This window comes from Crinia signifera, chromosome 6, assembly GCF_055691185.1.
Source record: "Crinia signifera chromosome 6, ASM5569118v1, whole genome shotgun sequence".
Lineage (NCBI taxonomy): Eukaryota > Metazoa > Chordata > Amphibia > Anura > Myobatrachidae > Crinia > Crinia signifera.
The window spans coordinates 191,152,380-191,170,510 of record NC_139222.1 but is presented as its reverse complement, the minus strand read 5'-3'; the positions used below and the strand labels follow the sequence as shown (position 1 = coordinate 191,170,510).

Here is an 18,131-nt window from a genome sequence, read left to right as displayed (position 1 = left end):
TCACTTTTTGAAGCTTGATACATCTGGCCTACTTCCCCATACAATGATCATCTAAAGAGAAAAATAAAACCCAATCTAGCTAAATCTGTTCATATTATACTGCAAACTGGTTAAACTAGTTTGTGTTATCTTTAGTTTTTACATGATCATTGCATGGAGAATAATATGTACATATAACCAGAAGAATAAACTGAAATCATTGGGGCAGATTTATTAAGCCTCGAGAAGAGAGAAACTGGAGATAAAGCACCAGCCAATGAATTGTGTTTGAAAATGACAGTTGATTGGCTGGTGCTTTATCGCCAGTTTATCTCTTCTCCAGGGCTTAATATATCTGCCCCATTGTCCGTTATAAAGTAATACTTTCCTTGTACTTGGACATACTAACTTTTTTACTAGGTAATATACCCAGAACAATTGTATCTCCCTCGTTTATGTGGAGGTGATGATCTACTGGCTTGGCACAATTCTGATACATATTTTGCATTATGTTCGCATGACATGTTGGTCCCCACATGGAAACAGATTGACAGCAGGTGTTATGTCAGTTGGGCGCCCACTAAGCTATTTGCTTAGTTTTACATGTCCCCTGCTTGGCCTGCCACGCTTTGGGCTCGGTGGCTCGCAACACTACATAAAATCAATGCCGACATGGATAGTGGGGGTATGCGCATACTAACTATAGTGGGCGCCCAACTAACATATAAGTACCTGACAGCATGTTGATAGCTATCAGTGTTTTTTTTTTTTTTTTTTGCAGGTACCCCTCTCCACCCCAAGCACCCCCCTAACCCTGTCCGTCTCCCTGAAGCGGAGACGGGCAGGGACACGCAGCGTCACCGCCGAGAGACTGGGACGCACGCGCATTCCAGTTCAGGATGGAAGGGGCTCCATCTGGGTATTTCATACTAGCATCACATGCCATACCTCGGCAAGTCACCCAGCAGCTGGATAACATGCGATCTATCCTATGCAGTCCCTTTACTTACAATATATTGGATGCAATCCCAGCAAGGGCATCAGGATCCGATAATTTTTTAGTACAGGCCATACGATCCATGAAACCCAAGTGACTTGTTCAATTTAATCCAATTTATCAGCCCCAATCCATCTCAATTGGATGAAAAAGGGCCCAAATTGCCAAGTGCATGGGCACCTTTACAATAGCCAAGCCTGCATTGGATACCATCATGTTATCAGTGGCCTTTCATGTCGGCATAGTTTCGTTGCTTATCGGTTTGCATTATTGTGTTGCCGTGGTGATTAAACGTCAAGGACTTCCCATGGTTTATCACTGTGGTCTTCAAAATGGTGCTCTTTCCTTCTAAAAAATTATCCATCATACTGTGGGCGGGATGGTATCCACATCACTTCCGGAATTAAAGTAGGTACAGCCTGCCAATTACCGCAACTATACGCTGTATGAGTCTGCAGGAGTGAACTGTCCAGGTCTAGAGACCAGGATTAGTCCCGTTCTGGGACAAAATTTGCAGTTGCTCTACATTTTATTCTGCAATATTTGCAGCCTTGCGAGTCCACCAAGGGCCGTCCACCCACCCGAAGCCCCGCAGGCATGCGGATGCATGACTTGCATAATCATTAATTTGCACCCTTGGGTGCTGAGGAGAAATCATTCCATGGTCGGCGACCATTTAATGATTTATAGAACACTTGCAGATCTAAGAAACCTCTATCGTGTCTTAGATCTGTGGGTGCCCTGTACGGGAACAATCCCCGCTCCCACGTCACTGGGCAATTTGCGTGGAAACACCCATGAAATGCTGGGTGTTCCCATATGCAAATTGCCCAGCCTCCCTCCCGGAGTTCTGTGTGTGTGAGCGCTGTGGGGGCTCGCACATATGCAGTCACAAACAATCGGTCCGCCGTTCAAACGCACATGTTTATTCCCCAACTGCCATTTTCCTCAACTGTTCCCTGTGACCTGCCTTCTTCCTTTCGCCCATCACTGAAATATGTTCTCTTGACTTTTATAGCATGTAGCCTTCAAGTAAATAAAGCAGTGATAAACTGGAAGGTGATAATACAACAGCCAATCAACTCCTAACTGTCATTATTCAAAACAGTTGATTGGCTGGTTGTTCCAACGTTATCAGTTTACTAGGTCTAATACATCTGTCCCTATTTTTTTAAATCTTGTACCCAACTATCCTTCTCTACTCTACCATATTTTTAGAAAGCTTTGAGATTCCAAGGACAAACTCTCAATCCAGGTTGCCTTTCGCTGTGGTTTTGTTTAGTGGATGGAAGTACTGATAATTACATAAGGTATTAAAATGCCAGCTGGTGATCAATAGCCAGACATGGGGGAAGACTCTGCTTTTACATATTTCACACGATATGCCACAATCAATCTACAATTCTAAATAGCCTGCATATGGCAAGTATTGCCAAATTATTTCCTCAAGGCACCATAATGCTAGGTACATCCAATATTCTGATTGTACCAATTATCCTTTAATCAGGGCATAGGTCTGATTTCTCGTTAAGTGTGTGCAAACCTTTTGACAGTTCAGTGGTAAATTTGGAAAATCTTGCCCACAAACATGTTTGATAATCAGTCAGGAGTGACCGGTCATGGCACGGCATGCAGGGTCTTTCGGCAGTCAAATCTAGTGATTTGTTTAATTGTTGATCGAACGTTATTTGATTGACAGGCATCAGTTGACTGGAAGTGTCAGGGGAAAAGGCAGGCTTGCCCAGGTGTTTTTAGGGAGGGTGTGTGATGTTGGCTCTGGCCCAGAAAAGCCAGTCTGTCACAGCCGCTGGGTAGGTCCTGGGCTACACACAGAAAAAAAATAATTTGATGGAGTGTTTGCATATGGATTTGCAGCTATTTGTAGGTGCAGTGATATTTTTGCAGCCCATTCGCAGACTTGCTCGTGAAGATTTCAAACCAGTGGGGCGGTGGCTATCTATTTTAGCAGCCCTGCAGTCAGGTCTGAATAACAACCTGGGTTTGGGAACAACTTCAGAAATCGTATGGTTTCTGACATAAGTTGCTGCTGGTAAATATGTTGAATTTTAAGATGCACTTAGGTTCTAGAGAGAAAGAAAATCCACAAATTGTAAAGTATTTACTTCGCCGGGCCTCTACAGTAGTGTGGCCAATTGCCCCTGCAAGTAATGGCCCACATTTGTATTTGTTTTTCCTTGTTTCTTATTCCTTAAACGTATTTTTCTGGTGCAGTAGCAAAACTAATTGGGTTATTTTTGTGTATTATATTTTTTTAATATGTGTGTGTTCGACCTTGCTCCAGAAAGCTTTCTGTACAGCCCAAAACATAAGGTGGTAAATGTGTGGGATTATCCTTCAGCATGCTGTCATTGGAGTTAGATTTCCACTACAAAGTACTTCAAAGTGTTTCCAACTGTACACCTTGAAAAGCAAATACCTCCAATGACATGAATAGACTTCACATCCATCTTTCTGCCTAATCCCAGTCAGTTGAGCTGAATCAAAAATAATTGACTTCATGCTTTTTCTTACTCCAACAGCTTTCAATTTTAAATCCCAATTTTCAAGGTCTTGCTGTGTTTTCTGCCAGATAGTGATAGGATTTCAGAGATGTGTTCACCTGCAATCGCCCCGGGTACTCGTCATTGCAATGCACTCTAAACACATTAGGCTAACACCATCTGCTGCTGTGTGTAAACTGTAAGCTTTCTCAAATTAAAGGATTTATTTGCCTCAATCAGTTGTATTTACATTTGGGTAAGTGAAATCTTTCTGAAGTATTTCTAAACAAAATTAGTTTGACCGGCAGCCTATATATACCAACATAATATAATATATATTTGTGTGTGCGTAGAAATATTTATTTTGTAACTAGTTACCAGCTGATCAAATGGCGGAATACCAGAATAAATTGTCAGGTGCCATCTAGTGGTAACCGATGTGCAAAACCCCTAAATTTATTCCCATACAGGTGAGAATCGGTGTTTAGCCTTTTATTGCATAGAATAATAGCCAGCACTCCACAATATTTGTAATACTTGCCTTGTTAATTACATACTGTGCTCATAATGTCCATGCATTCAAATGCAGCGCTATGTTTTGTTGTAAGGAATGTCGACAACAGTTCAACCTTTGCCCCCCCACCCCCCCTTTTCCCTCCCCAAGCCCACACGGTCACCAATACCCGCTTTCCAGCCCCTCAAGTGAAAGTGTAGAGGTGGTGTTTTGGAAGCTCTGCAACCCCCACTTCCATGAAGTACAACAATGATGTCTTCATAATAGACATAGTATATTTTGAGATAGGCAGACTCCGCGGCACCCAAGGTAGACCAGATGCAGAAAAACTAGGCAATAGAAGTTAGCATAATCATTTTTGTGGCACAATACAGTCACATACAAGTGTATGTCGACTGCAATATCCACAGAAATATGTAGACCTGAAAGGTGCTCATACACTGTGACTTCTCCCCTCGGAGAAGTCACATGCACTCCTTCAGCCGCCTGGTACCCCCTGTCAGATCAGATAAGTGGCAAAATTGCATGCATTTGACATTCAATCTAATCTGATGCGTGATCCTGTGAGATTGGACCTGCTGCGTGTAGTATTAATCGGAACTACAGGCATCGGGTGCACATCATGGCTTGTTTTTAGCACCTGTGATATCTCATGTGACTTACCAGCACTTCTAGCACCTTGAAGTCCAACCCATTAGATAAATTGCATGTAAAAATAGTACATCAACACCAAATTGCACGGAAGGCCTCCTGGGGAGCTGCTGGGGGAGTTAAAGGGAAATCTGATGAGGCTAGAGGCTCAGACAAGTCACTGTAGTTTATGGGGACCTTTTTTTTTTTTTTCTTTTTTTTTTCTCCCTCCCATGACCCCTCCAATGGAATATGCCTTAATAAATTTTGAACAATACAAGTGGTAAATTGCGCAAGATGTGGCTCTTTTGACAGTTTACAAAAAATAACATTTACCTCTTGATCTTAACCATGCTAGTACATACTGGATATTGTCACTCTATGGATGGGGACTTAGTCAGGCCACATAAGTGCATAGGTTCTTCTCCGCAGTATGACAATTAATCTGTCATACCTCCCAACTGTCCCGATTACAGTGGGACAGTCCCACTATTTTGAGACTGTCCTGCTGTCCCTCCCGTGGGTGTGGAAATTGTGGGGAGCCGCCCCTTTTTTTTTGGCGGTCAAGCCTTTGGAGTGGCAGGTCCCAGTTTGGGAATGAAGAGCGTTGGGAGGTATGCTCTGTGACTGCTTTTTCAAATTAAAATTGCCATATTGGTTCCTAATGCAGTGGTTCTCAAACTGTGTGCCGTGGCACCCTGGGGTGCCTTGGAACACCTGCAGGGTTGCCCTGGCTTGGTGGTCCAGGACCAATTCAAAATTATTTATGGTCAATGTAATAGGATTTGCTTCTGTTTGTCCACATATTTTATGATTTGGAAGCCACCAGAACTGGTTTTACCTGTCACTCACCACACAACTGACCCTAAGGATGACCTATATACACAATTTACTTAATTTTAAAATATTTTTCTAAATTACTCCATAACCTATTTTTGGCCATGGGGAGCCATGACAATTTCTGATACTATAGAGAGCCGTGATTCAAAAAAAGTTTGGGAACCACTGTCCTAATGTCATAATCCTGATGTAACACTTGTGCGTTAATGTTCAATATACTTTGTAGTTTTTGTGTGTATTGATGATGACTGTCTGGGTTGCCTTTTTTAGGTTGTATGGTTGTACAGTGGTTAGTACTGTAGCCATGAGCTTGACTAAGTGGGTATTGTGAGAATTAGACTAAGCCAGTGGTTCCCAACCTGGGGTACTAGTACCCCTGGGGGTACTCTGCAGACCAGTTGGGGGTACTTGAAAATAACATTGGTAATGGCGGAAGAAGGAAAAGTCTTTTGATGGTGGCAGAAGACTCCCATTGCCATGGAGATGAACCACGTTGTGTCACTTTTGGTTCTGTCTGCAGCATCATTAGTGCCTCCTTGTGCTTTTGCCTGACCAGCAATCCACTAGGAGCTACCTACGCTGCCCTCAAACATCAGCAATCATCTGCCCTGTGTCAGGTGTCGAGAAAGCAGTGGCATTATTCCTACAGGCATTAGTGGGAACCCCGATGACAGTACGCAGCCAGCGGCCAGACACAGAGGATTCCTGACTGCATACTACTCCTTAATATAAGGACAGGCATTAGTACACGCATACCGCTCACTTCCACTACACTCGTAAGTACTGTGGATATTTCAAATTGAGATGAAGGGGTACTCATAAATTAAAAGTCTAATCAATGGGGTACGGGAGATAAAAAAGGTTGGGAACCACTGCTATAGACCATCTGTTCTGGTGTTAAGTATTATTACTCCAATGTGCTGCAGAGTTGGAGATTTTGGATTACATTTGGAAACGCCCCTCTAAAAATACGGTGTTTGCCACTGATTCTATATAAGTGATGAAGTATAAAAATGTGAAAACCTTTCATAAAATATCATTTTGTCTCCGTAGTTTAGAAACCATTTTTGCTTTCAATATAAATAGATAGATCTACCGTATATCCTCTTTATTTATGGGGAGGGGGGATTTTAACAAGTTGCCTTTTGGAAATTGGCTGACTTTATGCACAGCTCCATCAATCCCTATATGAGCTGTGATAACAGTCTCCATCATTGCAGTGCTCTAAGCTGATCTTTCAATGTCCCAGCCTCCGTTTTTGCACTGGAGCCATCACATCTGTATCACTAAGGTGCTTTGATGAAGGAAACCAGGATAACGTAGAGCTCTGCTTATTGGGTCCTCAATGGTACAGGCCTAATATTAATGTGCAATGGGTAACCTAGGAGAGGTTCCTCTACATTTTCAGTAAGGGAGTGAAAACGGAGTGGGTGATGAATAGATTTTAAAATATATAATTATTTGTTCACCTTTGGAAACGAGCATTTATAACGAAAATGGATATGGAAGCGTAAAAACAACTCTGGGATGATTTTGCAATTCCGTACTCAAATATACAATGTAGGTCATCAGCCATAGAATTACTGTTTGCAGAATAGTTAATCATTTGCAGAGTGTTGGCAGTAGACTACTGTGAAGCTGAATGGCCTTTGTAATGTTCTGTATTGGTTCAATATTTATTTTAATCTGCTGAAAAAAAATGTAGCGAAACAACACTGAAATGTTTTTTGTATTTTTTTTATTTTTTACATTTTTTAATATTGTATTTTTTTTATTTTTTACATTTTTTAATATTGGTGAGCGATTCTCTGTTTACTGAATAATGTCTTCAGCTGGAGAAACTAATTTCTCTTTTTATCTTATTTATAGGGCATATTCAACATGATTGTAGAAGTCCCACGCTGGACCAATGCAAAGATGGAGGTTCGTTTAAATATAAACTATAAAGAATATTTTTATTTATTTTATTGTAAGTATTTGAAAGCTGAATGGCCAAGATTTATAATGGTTGCCATAATCTTCAGTGAAATTTCAGAACATAATTTAGATGCCCATCTTCTAAAAATCATAGCACAAGGTGTTTATTGGAAACATGAAACAGTCATTTTGAGTTCTATCGGGAAAAAAAAAACACTTTTCATATAGAAAAAGAACCGGTTTTCCAAAAAATTCTCCTCTTCTAATTGTCTCAGGGACATGTCATGAGTGGCTTAAAAACAATGAAAATATATAGAGAGAAACCCTCAAGGGGGAATAAACTGCAGTTCAAAAAGAGGAGTCCAGTGTTTTAATTCAAGCAAAGTCTGGCAATGTTTCGGTCCTTGCAGGAACCTTTATCCTACGCTTGGATATGCTGTGATTTGAAGGTCTCTGTGAGGACCGAACTGCAGACTGAGTGCTGTTTATTCCCCCTTGGGGTTTTCTCTGGTGCATACCTCCCAACTGTCCCACTAAACGTGGGAACGTCCCAATTTTTGGGGACATTCCCGCATCCCTCCCGCAGTCGGCAGTGTCCCGCTGCGTGGGGGGGGGGGGGGGGGCAGTTGAGAGTCCCCCCCCCCCCCCCCAAATCTGGAAGAATAGACACTGCGAACAGCGTCTATTCAAGACTGAAAATGGTGGTGTGGCATAATTTGCATAAGACGCGTGTGACTGTATATGAAGCAGAACAGAATATTGTAACACTTGTACAAATTGAGAGACTCTCACAGATACACAACTGTCCTATATCATATTATTCCACTCTCTACTAGTGGTTTCCTTGCATTGAGACCCATTCGGCTGTAAAGGTGCCCAGTGCTGGTGTGTTCAGGGCACTCTTTGGCATTATTACTGTAGCAATGAATGTTAGGACACATCTGTACCTTACATACAATACGTTGTTTGTTTTTATAACATTGTTGACCTCTACAGTTTTCCATTTACCCAAAAGGAGTCTCCTTTGTAAATCCCAAAGTATCGAACTGTGTTTATTTTATTTACAGATTGCCACGAAAGACCCCCTGAATCCCATTAAACAAGATGTTAAGAAAGGCAAGCTGCGTTATGTGGCCAATGTGTTCCCTCACAAGGGCTATATATGGAATTACGGAGCCCTCCCACAGGTAAAAACAATAATTTGAAGCCACCAACTGTACAAATAAAACATTTGAAGCTAGTTTAAAGTACTATTACTGGAATCTTTCCAGATCAGTATGCCAGGTATTGTGTGGTTGTTATTTTGGTGTATCATAGTGACTTGTGATATCAGTTGTTTTCTAGTCTGTTACAGCATCACTTTTGTGCCAGAGGATTCTCACAGCAACCTTTGTAATCTGTGACCGCTGTTTTTTTTTAGGATTTTTTTATTACGGTGGTACTGCACTTTATTTATTTATTTATTTTAGTCTTTCCAGACACTATTACTGGCCTACAGTGCATCTATTCCTCAAATCCCGATAGCCTGTTAAAACGCATAATTAAACGCTCGTCTATGCAATAGTATTTTTTGAGAATCTATTTTACATACTGAACAGTACAGTAAAGTAGTTCTTGCACTACAGTGCATTTCAATGGACACTTCATGCACATGCAATGTGGATTCTTTTGCTATAGCGTTGCATTAGACATGACGCATGCGCAGTAGTGATTTTAAAAGCGATAACTCCATATGCCAAACTCCAAGCTGTGTGACTTATTGTGCTGCGCTGCACTGTGACAAGTTGGCGGGTCGAACTCCATAGGCAGGGTAGATGAGGGCGGCGACATCTGTACCTCAGCTGTGCCTGGCTCCGTGGTGTCATCTGTGTACTACATTATTATATTTTATGCACAATGAAGTCCTAGTCATGACACACAAAGTAAAATGACTTGCTTGTGTCATTCATAATAAAAAATTATAGTGGTTTTTGGTACTTATGTAATATCTGGGCTCCCATTTTTCTTATGAGACCGCGTCCCCTCGCGGGGCTCGCCACGCTTCGGGCACGGTGGCTCGCTGCGCTCGCCACACTGTATAAAATCAACTCCATGCGTAGTTGGATAGTAGGGGTATGAAAAAATGGGGTGCATTTAACATGGGAGCCCAGATAATACATAAGTACCTGGTTTTTCATTCAAACTGTTTTTTTGTTTCGTTTTCATGTGGGAAACAGTGATAAAGGTGACTTTGGCAATGTGTTGTCAAGTATGCACACTTTGTTGTAATAATGCTAAATAAAATCTGATCATGTACTGTGGGTTTTTCTTCAGCTGGTAAGTTTGCCCATGGGCATCTGTCACAAGATACAGATATTGAGATCAGTTTTTTATATTTTTAAAGTGGCGCTTACTGTAGCTTCATTATGTGCTGGAAGGCAGAATATTAATATTTAAAGGCTTTATAGCCGACTCTGGAATCTCCAAGTAACTGCATCTTCCTTTTAATCTCCACTTGCACACACTTTTGGATTTTGCTACAGGAATAGTTCAATATTTATATTGATTTGTAGCTCCCAGGTGTTTGGTGCTTCTATACTTTATTGAAAAAACACATTTGATGGTTTTCTATTTAAATTATCAAAATTCATTGTGCATTTGGGACACACTGCGCAAGAAACTTTGCTTGGTGCCTTCACCTTCATTTTTATACTATTTTGAAAGCGTGTTCTCTTTACCCCAGGGAAATGGGTATTTCTATGCATTACCCTGGATGACCCATATTTTTGACAGAGATCTACCCGTAGTTTGTGTGACCCAAAGTTCTTTTGCTGATATGCACGTTAAGTTAGACCAGGGGTGGCCAAACCTGTCCTCAAGATCTACCAACAGTTCGTTTTGTAGTAGGAATGAATGCAGCATGTTTGAAAATGTGACAGTTGGGAATGACTACAGCTGTGCAGCAGCTAGGTGATCTGGAAAATGTGGACTGTTGGTAGATTTCGAGGACCGGTTCGGCCACCCATGAGTTAGACCTTCTGGTGTTGGTTGTGAAACCAATGGGAATAAACAGTGTATTCAGTTTAGTAACAGAGAGCACAAATTCCAAGCTACCGAGATTCCATCTGCTTTAAAGCGCCAACAAAACGGTCACAGTAGAATTTTTGACCCTTTTCTTTTCCTTTTTTGTATATCCAAAATAACCAGCAAGTTCAGTGTCATAGCTGCTTGTATGGTCTAGATATAACCTATGCATGTTGTGTATGTGTAATGTAAAATATCTGAAAGAGGTGTAATTCTCACCATTACAGCATATTTTTGCTGCAGTTTCACAAGAAGAGTTAGTAAGTTTAACTCCCAAGTATGGTTGTCCCTACATAAAGGAGTGTCACCTCACTGTTATTCTTTATGGTATTGCATTGGATGTCCACTGAAATCCTCCCACATAAACCCTTTCAAGTCCAACATCTAATTAGGCTCAACAGCCCTAGCAATAGTAGCCAATCCAATGGTGAGCCACTTTAAAATCATACTTGCCGACTTTTCAAGAAGCCCGGAGAGGACAGCTGGAGCTTCAGGTCAGGGGGGCGGGGACAGGGCTGATGACTGAAAGCCCCGTCCCCAATCCAGGCAAAATTACGCGATTTGCGTAATTTTAGTCCTGCCCCTTTGCCGCAGACCCGTGAAAAAACTGTAATTGGTGGGTAAAAAAGGGGGGGTGCGGGTGCTGCCAGGCAAAAGCGGGAGGATTGACAACCTTCCTGGAATTGCCGGGAGGGTAGGCAAGCCTGTTTAAAATAAGAACCTTAACATCGTTCAACATTCAATGTAGATCATTTTTTTATAAAAAAAATTACGAATAAAATTAATTTAAACCTTTAAACCAAACGGTTTGAATTGCAAAAAAAAAACTGGACTGCACAAGGTTAACTGGGCTGTTCCAAATGACTACCTTTTTGCTTGTGTGCGGGTTTTTTAATTTTTTTTTTTTTTCAATGAAACCTTTAAGATCATTGTTAGCATACCCAAATAAATCCCACTTCCACACCATTTCCCTATAAACCTAGCATTAACCCCCAGCTTCACCCACCGAAGCCCAGAACCATGACCACCACCCCTCACTCTCCCCTCCCAACGTCGCCACCAACCCCACTATCCAACCACATGTCACCTTATCCTCATAATATCTACTGAATAATCCACCTCCAAGCATCATCCACCCCAATATGCAACTATTTGTAACTTCATCTCTCTCAGCTTTATCTCTCCCACTTTACTACCTCTCTCACTCTCTATCTCTTACTTTATCTCTCTTACTTCAACACTTTTCTACCAACAACCTATCCATGCCGTCAGAGCAACACACAGTCAGAGAAATTACAACAGCAATTAGTACACACCACTTTATCTCTCCAACTCTAGCAAAATAAAAAAAAACTCACACAGCGAGATTCTAAACATCTTCCGAACAGCAACAATGACACTCAGATCATAATTAATAAAGAATACATACACTACAGGCACATGCATTGAGCTAGATACATCAAGCAATTATTTAGAGACAGGGGTTCTCACACTACACGTAGCTACCTGTACGCCCCACTTCACCATTTACTACGCAATGAAAGCCCAAGGCCAATCAATGAACAGTAACCTCCCACAGAGCACTTACGGACCAATGGCTGAAACCTAACTCTAAGCCAATCAGCACCAACTTCAGCAAATAAATGAAGCCACCCAGAGAACCAGAGACATCCTTGACAAAGGCTGTTGACAGCCGAAACGCGTTGGACCCCAAACAGCACCTCCCGCACAAGAGGGAGCATCAGCATCTACAGGACAAGTCTCCTCCGTCGGGAGTCGAGCGCACCATTCTGAAAGTGACGTCACCCGGGAATCGCCGCTGGTCTCGCGAGACCCGATACCCGGAAGTGACGCTGCCAACAGAGTGAGTGGAACCGTCCGCACAGACCAAGCACCGGGAGAAGCACGCTGCGGCTGCAGCGTCACCCGGACAGCAGCACCCAAACACACCGACCTACAAGGGAGGAGGAACGACCGGCTTCCCAGGACTGGGAAAGCCGCATCACCCGCACTGGTGGTCCACCCAAGGGAGGATCCAAGTGCTTGTGCACCGTGAACTACCGCACAACCCCGCAACGCTGACAGGGTAAGAAGCAGGCCAGCGGGACGCCGCTCCCTGCTTATCCCCAGCACGCACCCAGACTTTAACCAAGCCCCGTTAAGGTCATACCTGCTGAGAGACATAAGCCCTCTTTGGGCTTATGGTACAAAGGGATCTGTTGATACCCCAATACCCTCAGGGGCTCTCAGTAGTGGTACTCAACGAGCCACCTAACCCTATATCACCACGAAACATCATTGCACCCTATGTAACAGTTTTTCATTTATTGTATTCATTATCATCATTGCAAAACTTGTTATTTACTTTAATAAACATTTTATGCACCAAATACACCCTTTTTTTTCTTTCTTCTATTCACTGTATTTAGCATACCCAGGCAGCGCTTCAGCCCAACCCAATTTCTCATACCCAAATAAATGCCTTTCAGTTCTTTGTGTAAGGAAAGCAACCTCTGCAATGCCAATGGAGAACGCAATTAGAACAGAAAAAAAAGAGTCTGTAAAAAGTATTATTACTTAAGGGGGGGGGGGGCAAGAAAGGGGTTATGAGGCACCCTGTGGGACTAGGTTAGTGATGTGCTTTCAGTTTGCTAATTACACTTACCTTTTTCTAGTTTGCTACAGGCTTCATGTATAATAAATGACTGTCTCTTCTTTCATGCCTGTTGTCAAACTTATAGAAGGATTCTAGTAAAAGAGCATAGACTGATATATTTATAGGTTCATAAATAACATCCCCATAAATTTTCTTTATGCGGATGCCATCACTGGTAATGGTATCTCAATGTACAGTCCTCTGTGTTTCATTTTAAAATGCAGACCTTTTTAATACAGTTAACGTTGGCCTGTAGTAGCATTGTATGTGAGATAGAAATGTGGGTGTGAAGTGTAGAGATATGGACGTTTATAGGGTTTTCAAAGTCCTTTATAGAATAGCCTAAAGATGTATCATAACCAAGGAACGTTAAATCCATTTATAAATAAGAGAAGGGATTTGTACTGTAAGTGATGAATGGTCCCATTACACAATCAATTCTGTCCAAGATCAAGAAATATATGGACCATGGTGGGCTCCAGGCAAAGATGGACTTATTATTCAAGAGATGTCCAGCAGAGTGCCATTGCCTCATTGTTGCCTGCTTATTTATGAATGCTCAGCAGTTTCTTTTAGTGTATATGATGGTACTGTAGTTCTTATAATAAGCACCCAACAACATCATTGGTTTTACTGCCTGTTATTGATGAATTAAGATTAAGCCATATACCCTCTGCTTATATTGGATAGGATGGTTCCAAAGTATTTGAGGATGTTAGCAGTTGAATGTCTAGGTCGAAATGGGAAAGGCATCATCTTTGCTGCAGCCATTACACTGACATTCAACATTCAATTAAAGTTCACTGTGAGGTGCTACCGCTGAACGGCCAGCCTGGCTAATATCGGACGTCGCAGGGTCAACTACAGTACGAATCAGGCAACGGTCACCGCTACCTAATTAAACACCTGATTGTCTTCTATCTGGTAATTTCTGTTCTCTCTCTCTCTCTCTCTCTCTCTCTCTCTCTCTCTCTCTCTCTCTCTCTCTCTCTCTCTCTCTCTCTCTCTCTCTCTCTCTCTCTCTCTCTCTCTCTCTCTCTCTCTCTCTCTCTCTCTCTCTCCTGCGTCCACTGCCAGGGCCACCGACGTCTGGTGGTAGTTGAGTCCCAGGCCCCGTCGCTCTGACAGAGGGTAGGGCATGGGCAGCTCTATCCCCAGCAAGCAGCACCCTGCCCCTTCACTTTACTTTTAAACTGCAGCACTGCTGAGCCGCCCCACGTCCCCTCATTCATGTTCCGATGTCCAGTGGCCAGTTATTATTTATGCAGGCTGCATACCTCCCAACATGACCCTCTCCAGGAGGGACACATTGCTCTGTTTCTGGACTTCTCCCTTAATTAATGATTGCCATTACCTGTGTTGAAGCACCTTTCTTATCAATTAACCTGTGTGAAACAGGTGATGGCAATCATACATTATGAGGAAAGTCCAGAAACAGAGCATTCTGTCCCTCCTGGAGAGGGTAATGTTGGGAGGTATGAGGCTGCAGCTGGGCCCCGGCAGTGATCCCACCTGGCTCCGAATTCCATTGTGGTTGTGGGAACGAACAAGCCAGCCTCCGGGACTCTGAGTCGGAGCCTCCACACAACTCCCACCGCACGGCGTGACGTAATGACATCATGCAGCACGTGACAAACGAAGAGCAGTGCAGCAGCAGTCACGAGCCATGCTGCTGCCTGGAGAGAGCGGAGATGCCAGCCGCCCTGGCCCACCCCGGCCCTTGCATGGACTCACTGGACCGGAGAGTATCTGTACTGATTATTAAGGTATTAAAACTTGAATTCATTAAAAGTTTCCACCAGGGGGGTGGGGAGGGTTATGCGTGCCCACTGCCCACCAATGTTTATATATATTTATACACAGACTTCCCACCAATTATATATTTTTGTATGCCCACTGCCCACCAATGTATATATTTTTGTATGCCCACTGCCCACCAATGTGTACATTTTTGTATGCCAATATCACACAGATATTGTCATCAGGATAAAATAATGCTGTACAAGCTAACCTTATATAGCACCCAGTGACTCAAATGCCGTCAGTGGGGCTTGAACCATCCGACCATGCTGACTGCGCCTATGCAGACTAGTTTAAAACTGCTATCCCTGTAGGAGAAAGTGCTGCTTAGTAAGGTGGATAACCTGTCGCCCCATTTTTTTGCTGGAGGACCAATCAGCAGTTCGGTAATTATTTGGATTACACCTAAATTATCACCTATCCAGATGATGTAATTACACCCTATAAGAGGGATTGTTTTTTTTATCATAGCTGTATTGATGTACATACCTGAGTTATAGTAAGGCATTAACCTACTTAAGAACCAACTTAAGTGATTTTACTTAATAGGCTCAAACCAAATTAAGCCTAAACATATGGATCAGAGCTTCCTATAAATAAAGTTTTTCTCCACTGAAAGACAAAAATCTGTTGCCCCTGATGAAGTCTTACTGAAGAAGAAAATGGGTGGGAGGAGCCTGCACTAAAATGGGAAAAATTAAGTTGAAAGATAAGGAGATGGGGAAAGAACTGACTATAATTAATGATATAAATTCTTATCTCACATCACCTACCAGCCTAAGCCGAGGCTATAGCCTTAAGAAGTGTGATGGTCAGTGGTGCACCCCCGAGTAGAGATACGTTTATAAACAAAGAAGAGGCAAGAAACTCGGGTGGGGTGCACTCTTAATCCCCCAATCTACAATTGCTGAACTGCTCGAAAAAACTTTTTTATTTAATTTTTTTATATGCCAAGTGAGAGATCTATTTTTGTTTTATTTTCTTAAAGATTTTATTTTCATTTTTTTATATATACATTTTTTGTGATAATTTTATTTTATTTATGTGCCTGAAAATCTATAGTATGAAATAGTTGATTGTAAATATGTAATAAAACAGTATATGCTGCACAACAATTTTAATAAAATATTTTACTTTAATAGTGTATTTGTATTATGCAAATTCTTCCCGTAGGAATGTTTTTAATTTCTTTTTTATTTTTTTATATTTTTATGCACAATTGCCCATACACTAATATTGCCTCTATTTGCGATTTATTCGAAGACAATTAGATATAAATATATAAAAAATATACACAAAAAAATATTAAAATAAAAATCAGTAACAAGGGCAATAAGCGAGTATGATGATTCAACATGGTCTTAATATAGTAACATTACCAATAAATCCATTGGAACATGAGATATGCCAAAGAAGAACAAAAATTCATGTAGACTAGAAATTCTAAATAGATGGCTACGTATATTACTGAATATAGGCAATTTAAAAACTGAATATTACTGAATATGGGCTATTTAAAAACTATAGTCCAGCGAGCAATTACGCTGGAAGGGTATAAGTGGGGAAAGAGCAGACAATGCTGTTATGTCCTAGTATCACTACAATCATGATTATATACTTAATTATTTATAATATTAAATTTTACTAATAATTCTTTAATGCTAAAAGTACATAATTAAAACCAATTTCCTTTTCTTTTTCTCTTTTTGTAAATGGTGATACATCTTTTAGAGTATGTGCCGCGATACACAGGTAAAATAGCTTAGTACATGAAGCAGCGGACACAAGCAATTAAGGGCAGCCGATTCTTATTGGCTGTGTACAAGCTTAAGTAATCTCAGCCAGACAGTCAAGGCACGCTGCCGGGTGATCAAGCTTTCTTGCGAAACGCGCGTCCAGACAGACATTCAGAGACGTGGTCACGCATGTACACGTGACCGCTGGAGCGGCATCCAAGTCGGAGCTTTAACTCACAGAGAAAAGTGCTCCCACGCGTCTCTGCATCCATAACATATCCAGGGCTGGTAATGTAGACCTCTCCCTGTGCAAGCAGCCACGCGCTGGCCGTGTCGGCTCTGCTTGAAACACAGGTGTTTTGGTCCCCTTTCATTATTTCATTTTTTCACTCAATTAGAGTTTAAAATTGTGCATTCGTATATCCCCTTATAAAAGTATATAACGGCTACTTGTTCTTGGATACAGTTGCAGCTATTAGCGATAACAGGCTGCTATAGTATCCATTTGGTTAAAATCATTTTCTTTATTTGTGAATGCGCCATAGCAGAGGTTTCTCTACACTGTTATATGTATTACCTGTAGCTTTTTTTGCAGGAGACAGCATTGTTTAGCATTTCATTTCTGTCAAAGGTGATACAGCTGTACGTTGAATTGTGATATCTGATTATTGAGGATTTATGTATCACTAGCGCTGTGTCCCTCTGTATCAGGTTACTAGTTTTATGCTTACATATGTGTGGTCCTGCATCACATGCCTAATTGTAGCTGTAGCATTTGGTTTCTGCGCCTAGATTGATATGACTAATACACATGTGCTTGATTAACTGCATCTGCCACTTTTGAATAGGGAGAGTCTGTCCAGGGTTGGCTGCATGATTTGTGTAGTGATACCTATATCTTTTTAAGTGCATCAGGTGTGACACTGTCAAATCTAAGTCCTTTTTGGCATAGAGAAACCCTTCTCCTTTTTCTGCTATTTGAGTGCATTTACCATTAGAGAACTGTTACATTAAAATCAAGAATATAATTTCATAACAGAACAGGTCAATTATAAAGGGAATTGATACACATGCACAAGTGTAAATAGTGTATATACTTTGTTTCAGTATTTTGTATTCTTTTACTGACCTATGATTATAATCCTGATCACCAATTGGCATTATAGTTTCTTTGTCTCAATTGAATGAGAAGGCATTAAGGATTTATGAAGGTCAGTCCTACATAGCATTGGTGCATAGGCATATTCCTAGTGCCTATACACACACGTATTGTAATTGCACCAATCCTAGCGACCAGCCCCAATCTAATTGTCTTCGAATAAATCGCAAATAGAGGCAATATTAGTGTATGGGCAATTGTGCATAAAAATATAAAAAAATAAAAAATAAAAAGCATTCCTACGGGAAGAATTTGCATAATACAAATACACTATTAAAGTAAAATATTTTATTAAAATTGTTGTGCAGCATATACTGTTTTATTACATATTTACAATCA

General features: G+C 41.3%; 1 protein-coding gene across 1 annotated transcript in view; it reads left to right on the top strand.

Moving 5' to 3' along the window:
• PPA1 (inorganic pyrophosphatase 1) overlaps nucleotides 1-18,131 on the top strand; it is a 78,293-nt gene that overhangs the window by 39,866 nt on the left and 20,296 nt on the right. The window contains exons 3-4 of the mRNA XM_083148471.1: nucleotides 7,331-7,384; nucleotides 8,446-8,565. Of these exons, the coding sequence (XP_083004597.1) occupies nucleotides 7,331-7,384; nucleotides 8,446-8,565 (174 nt within the window). The remainder of the gene's footprint in view (nucleotides 1-7,330; nucleotides 7,385-8,445; nucleotides 8,566-18,131) is intronic.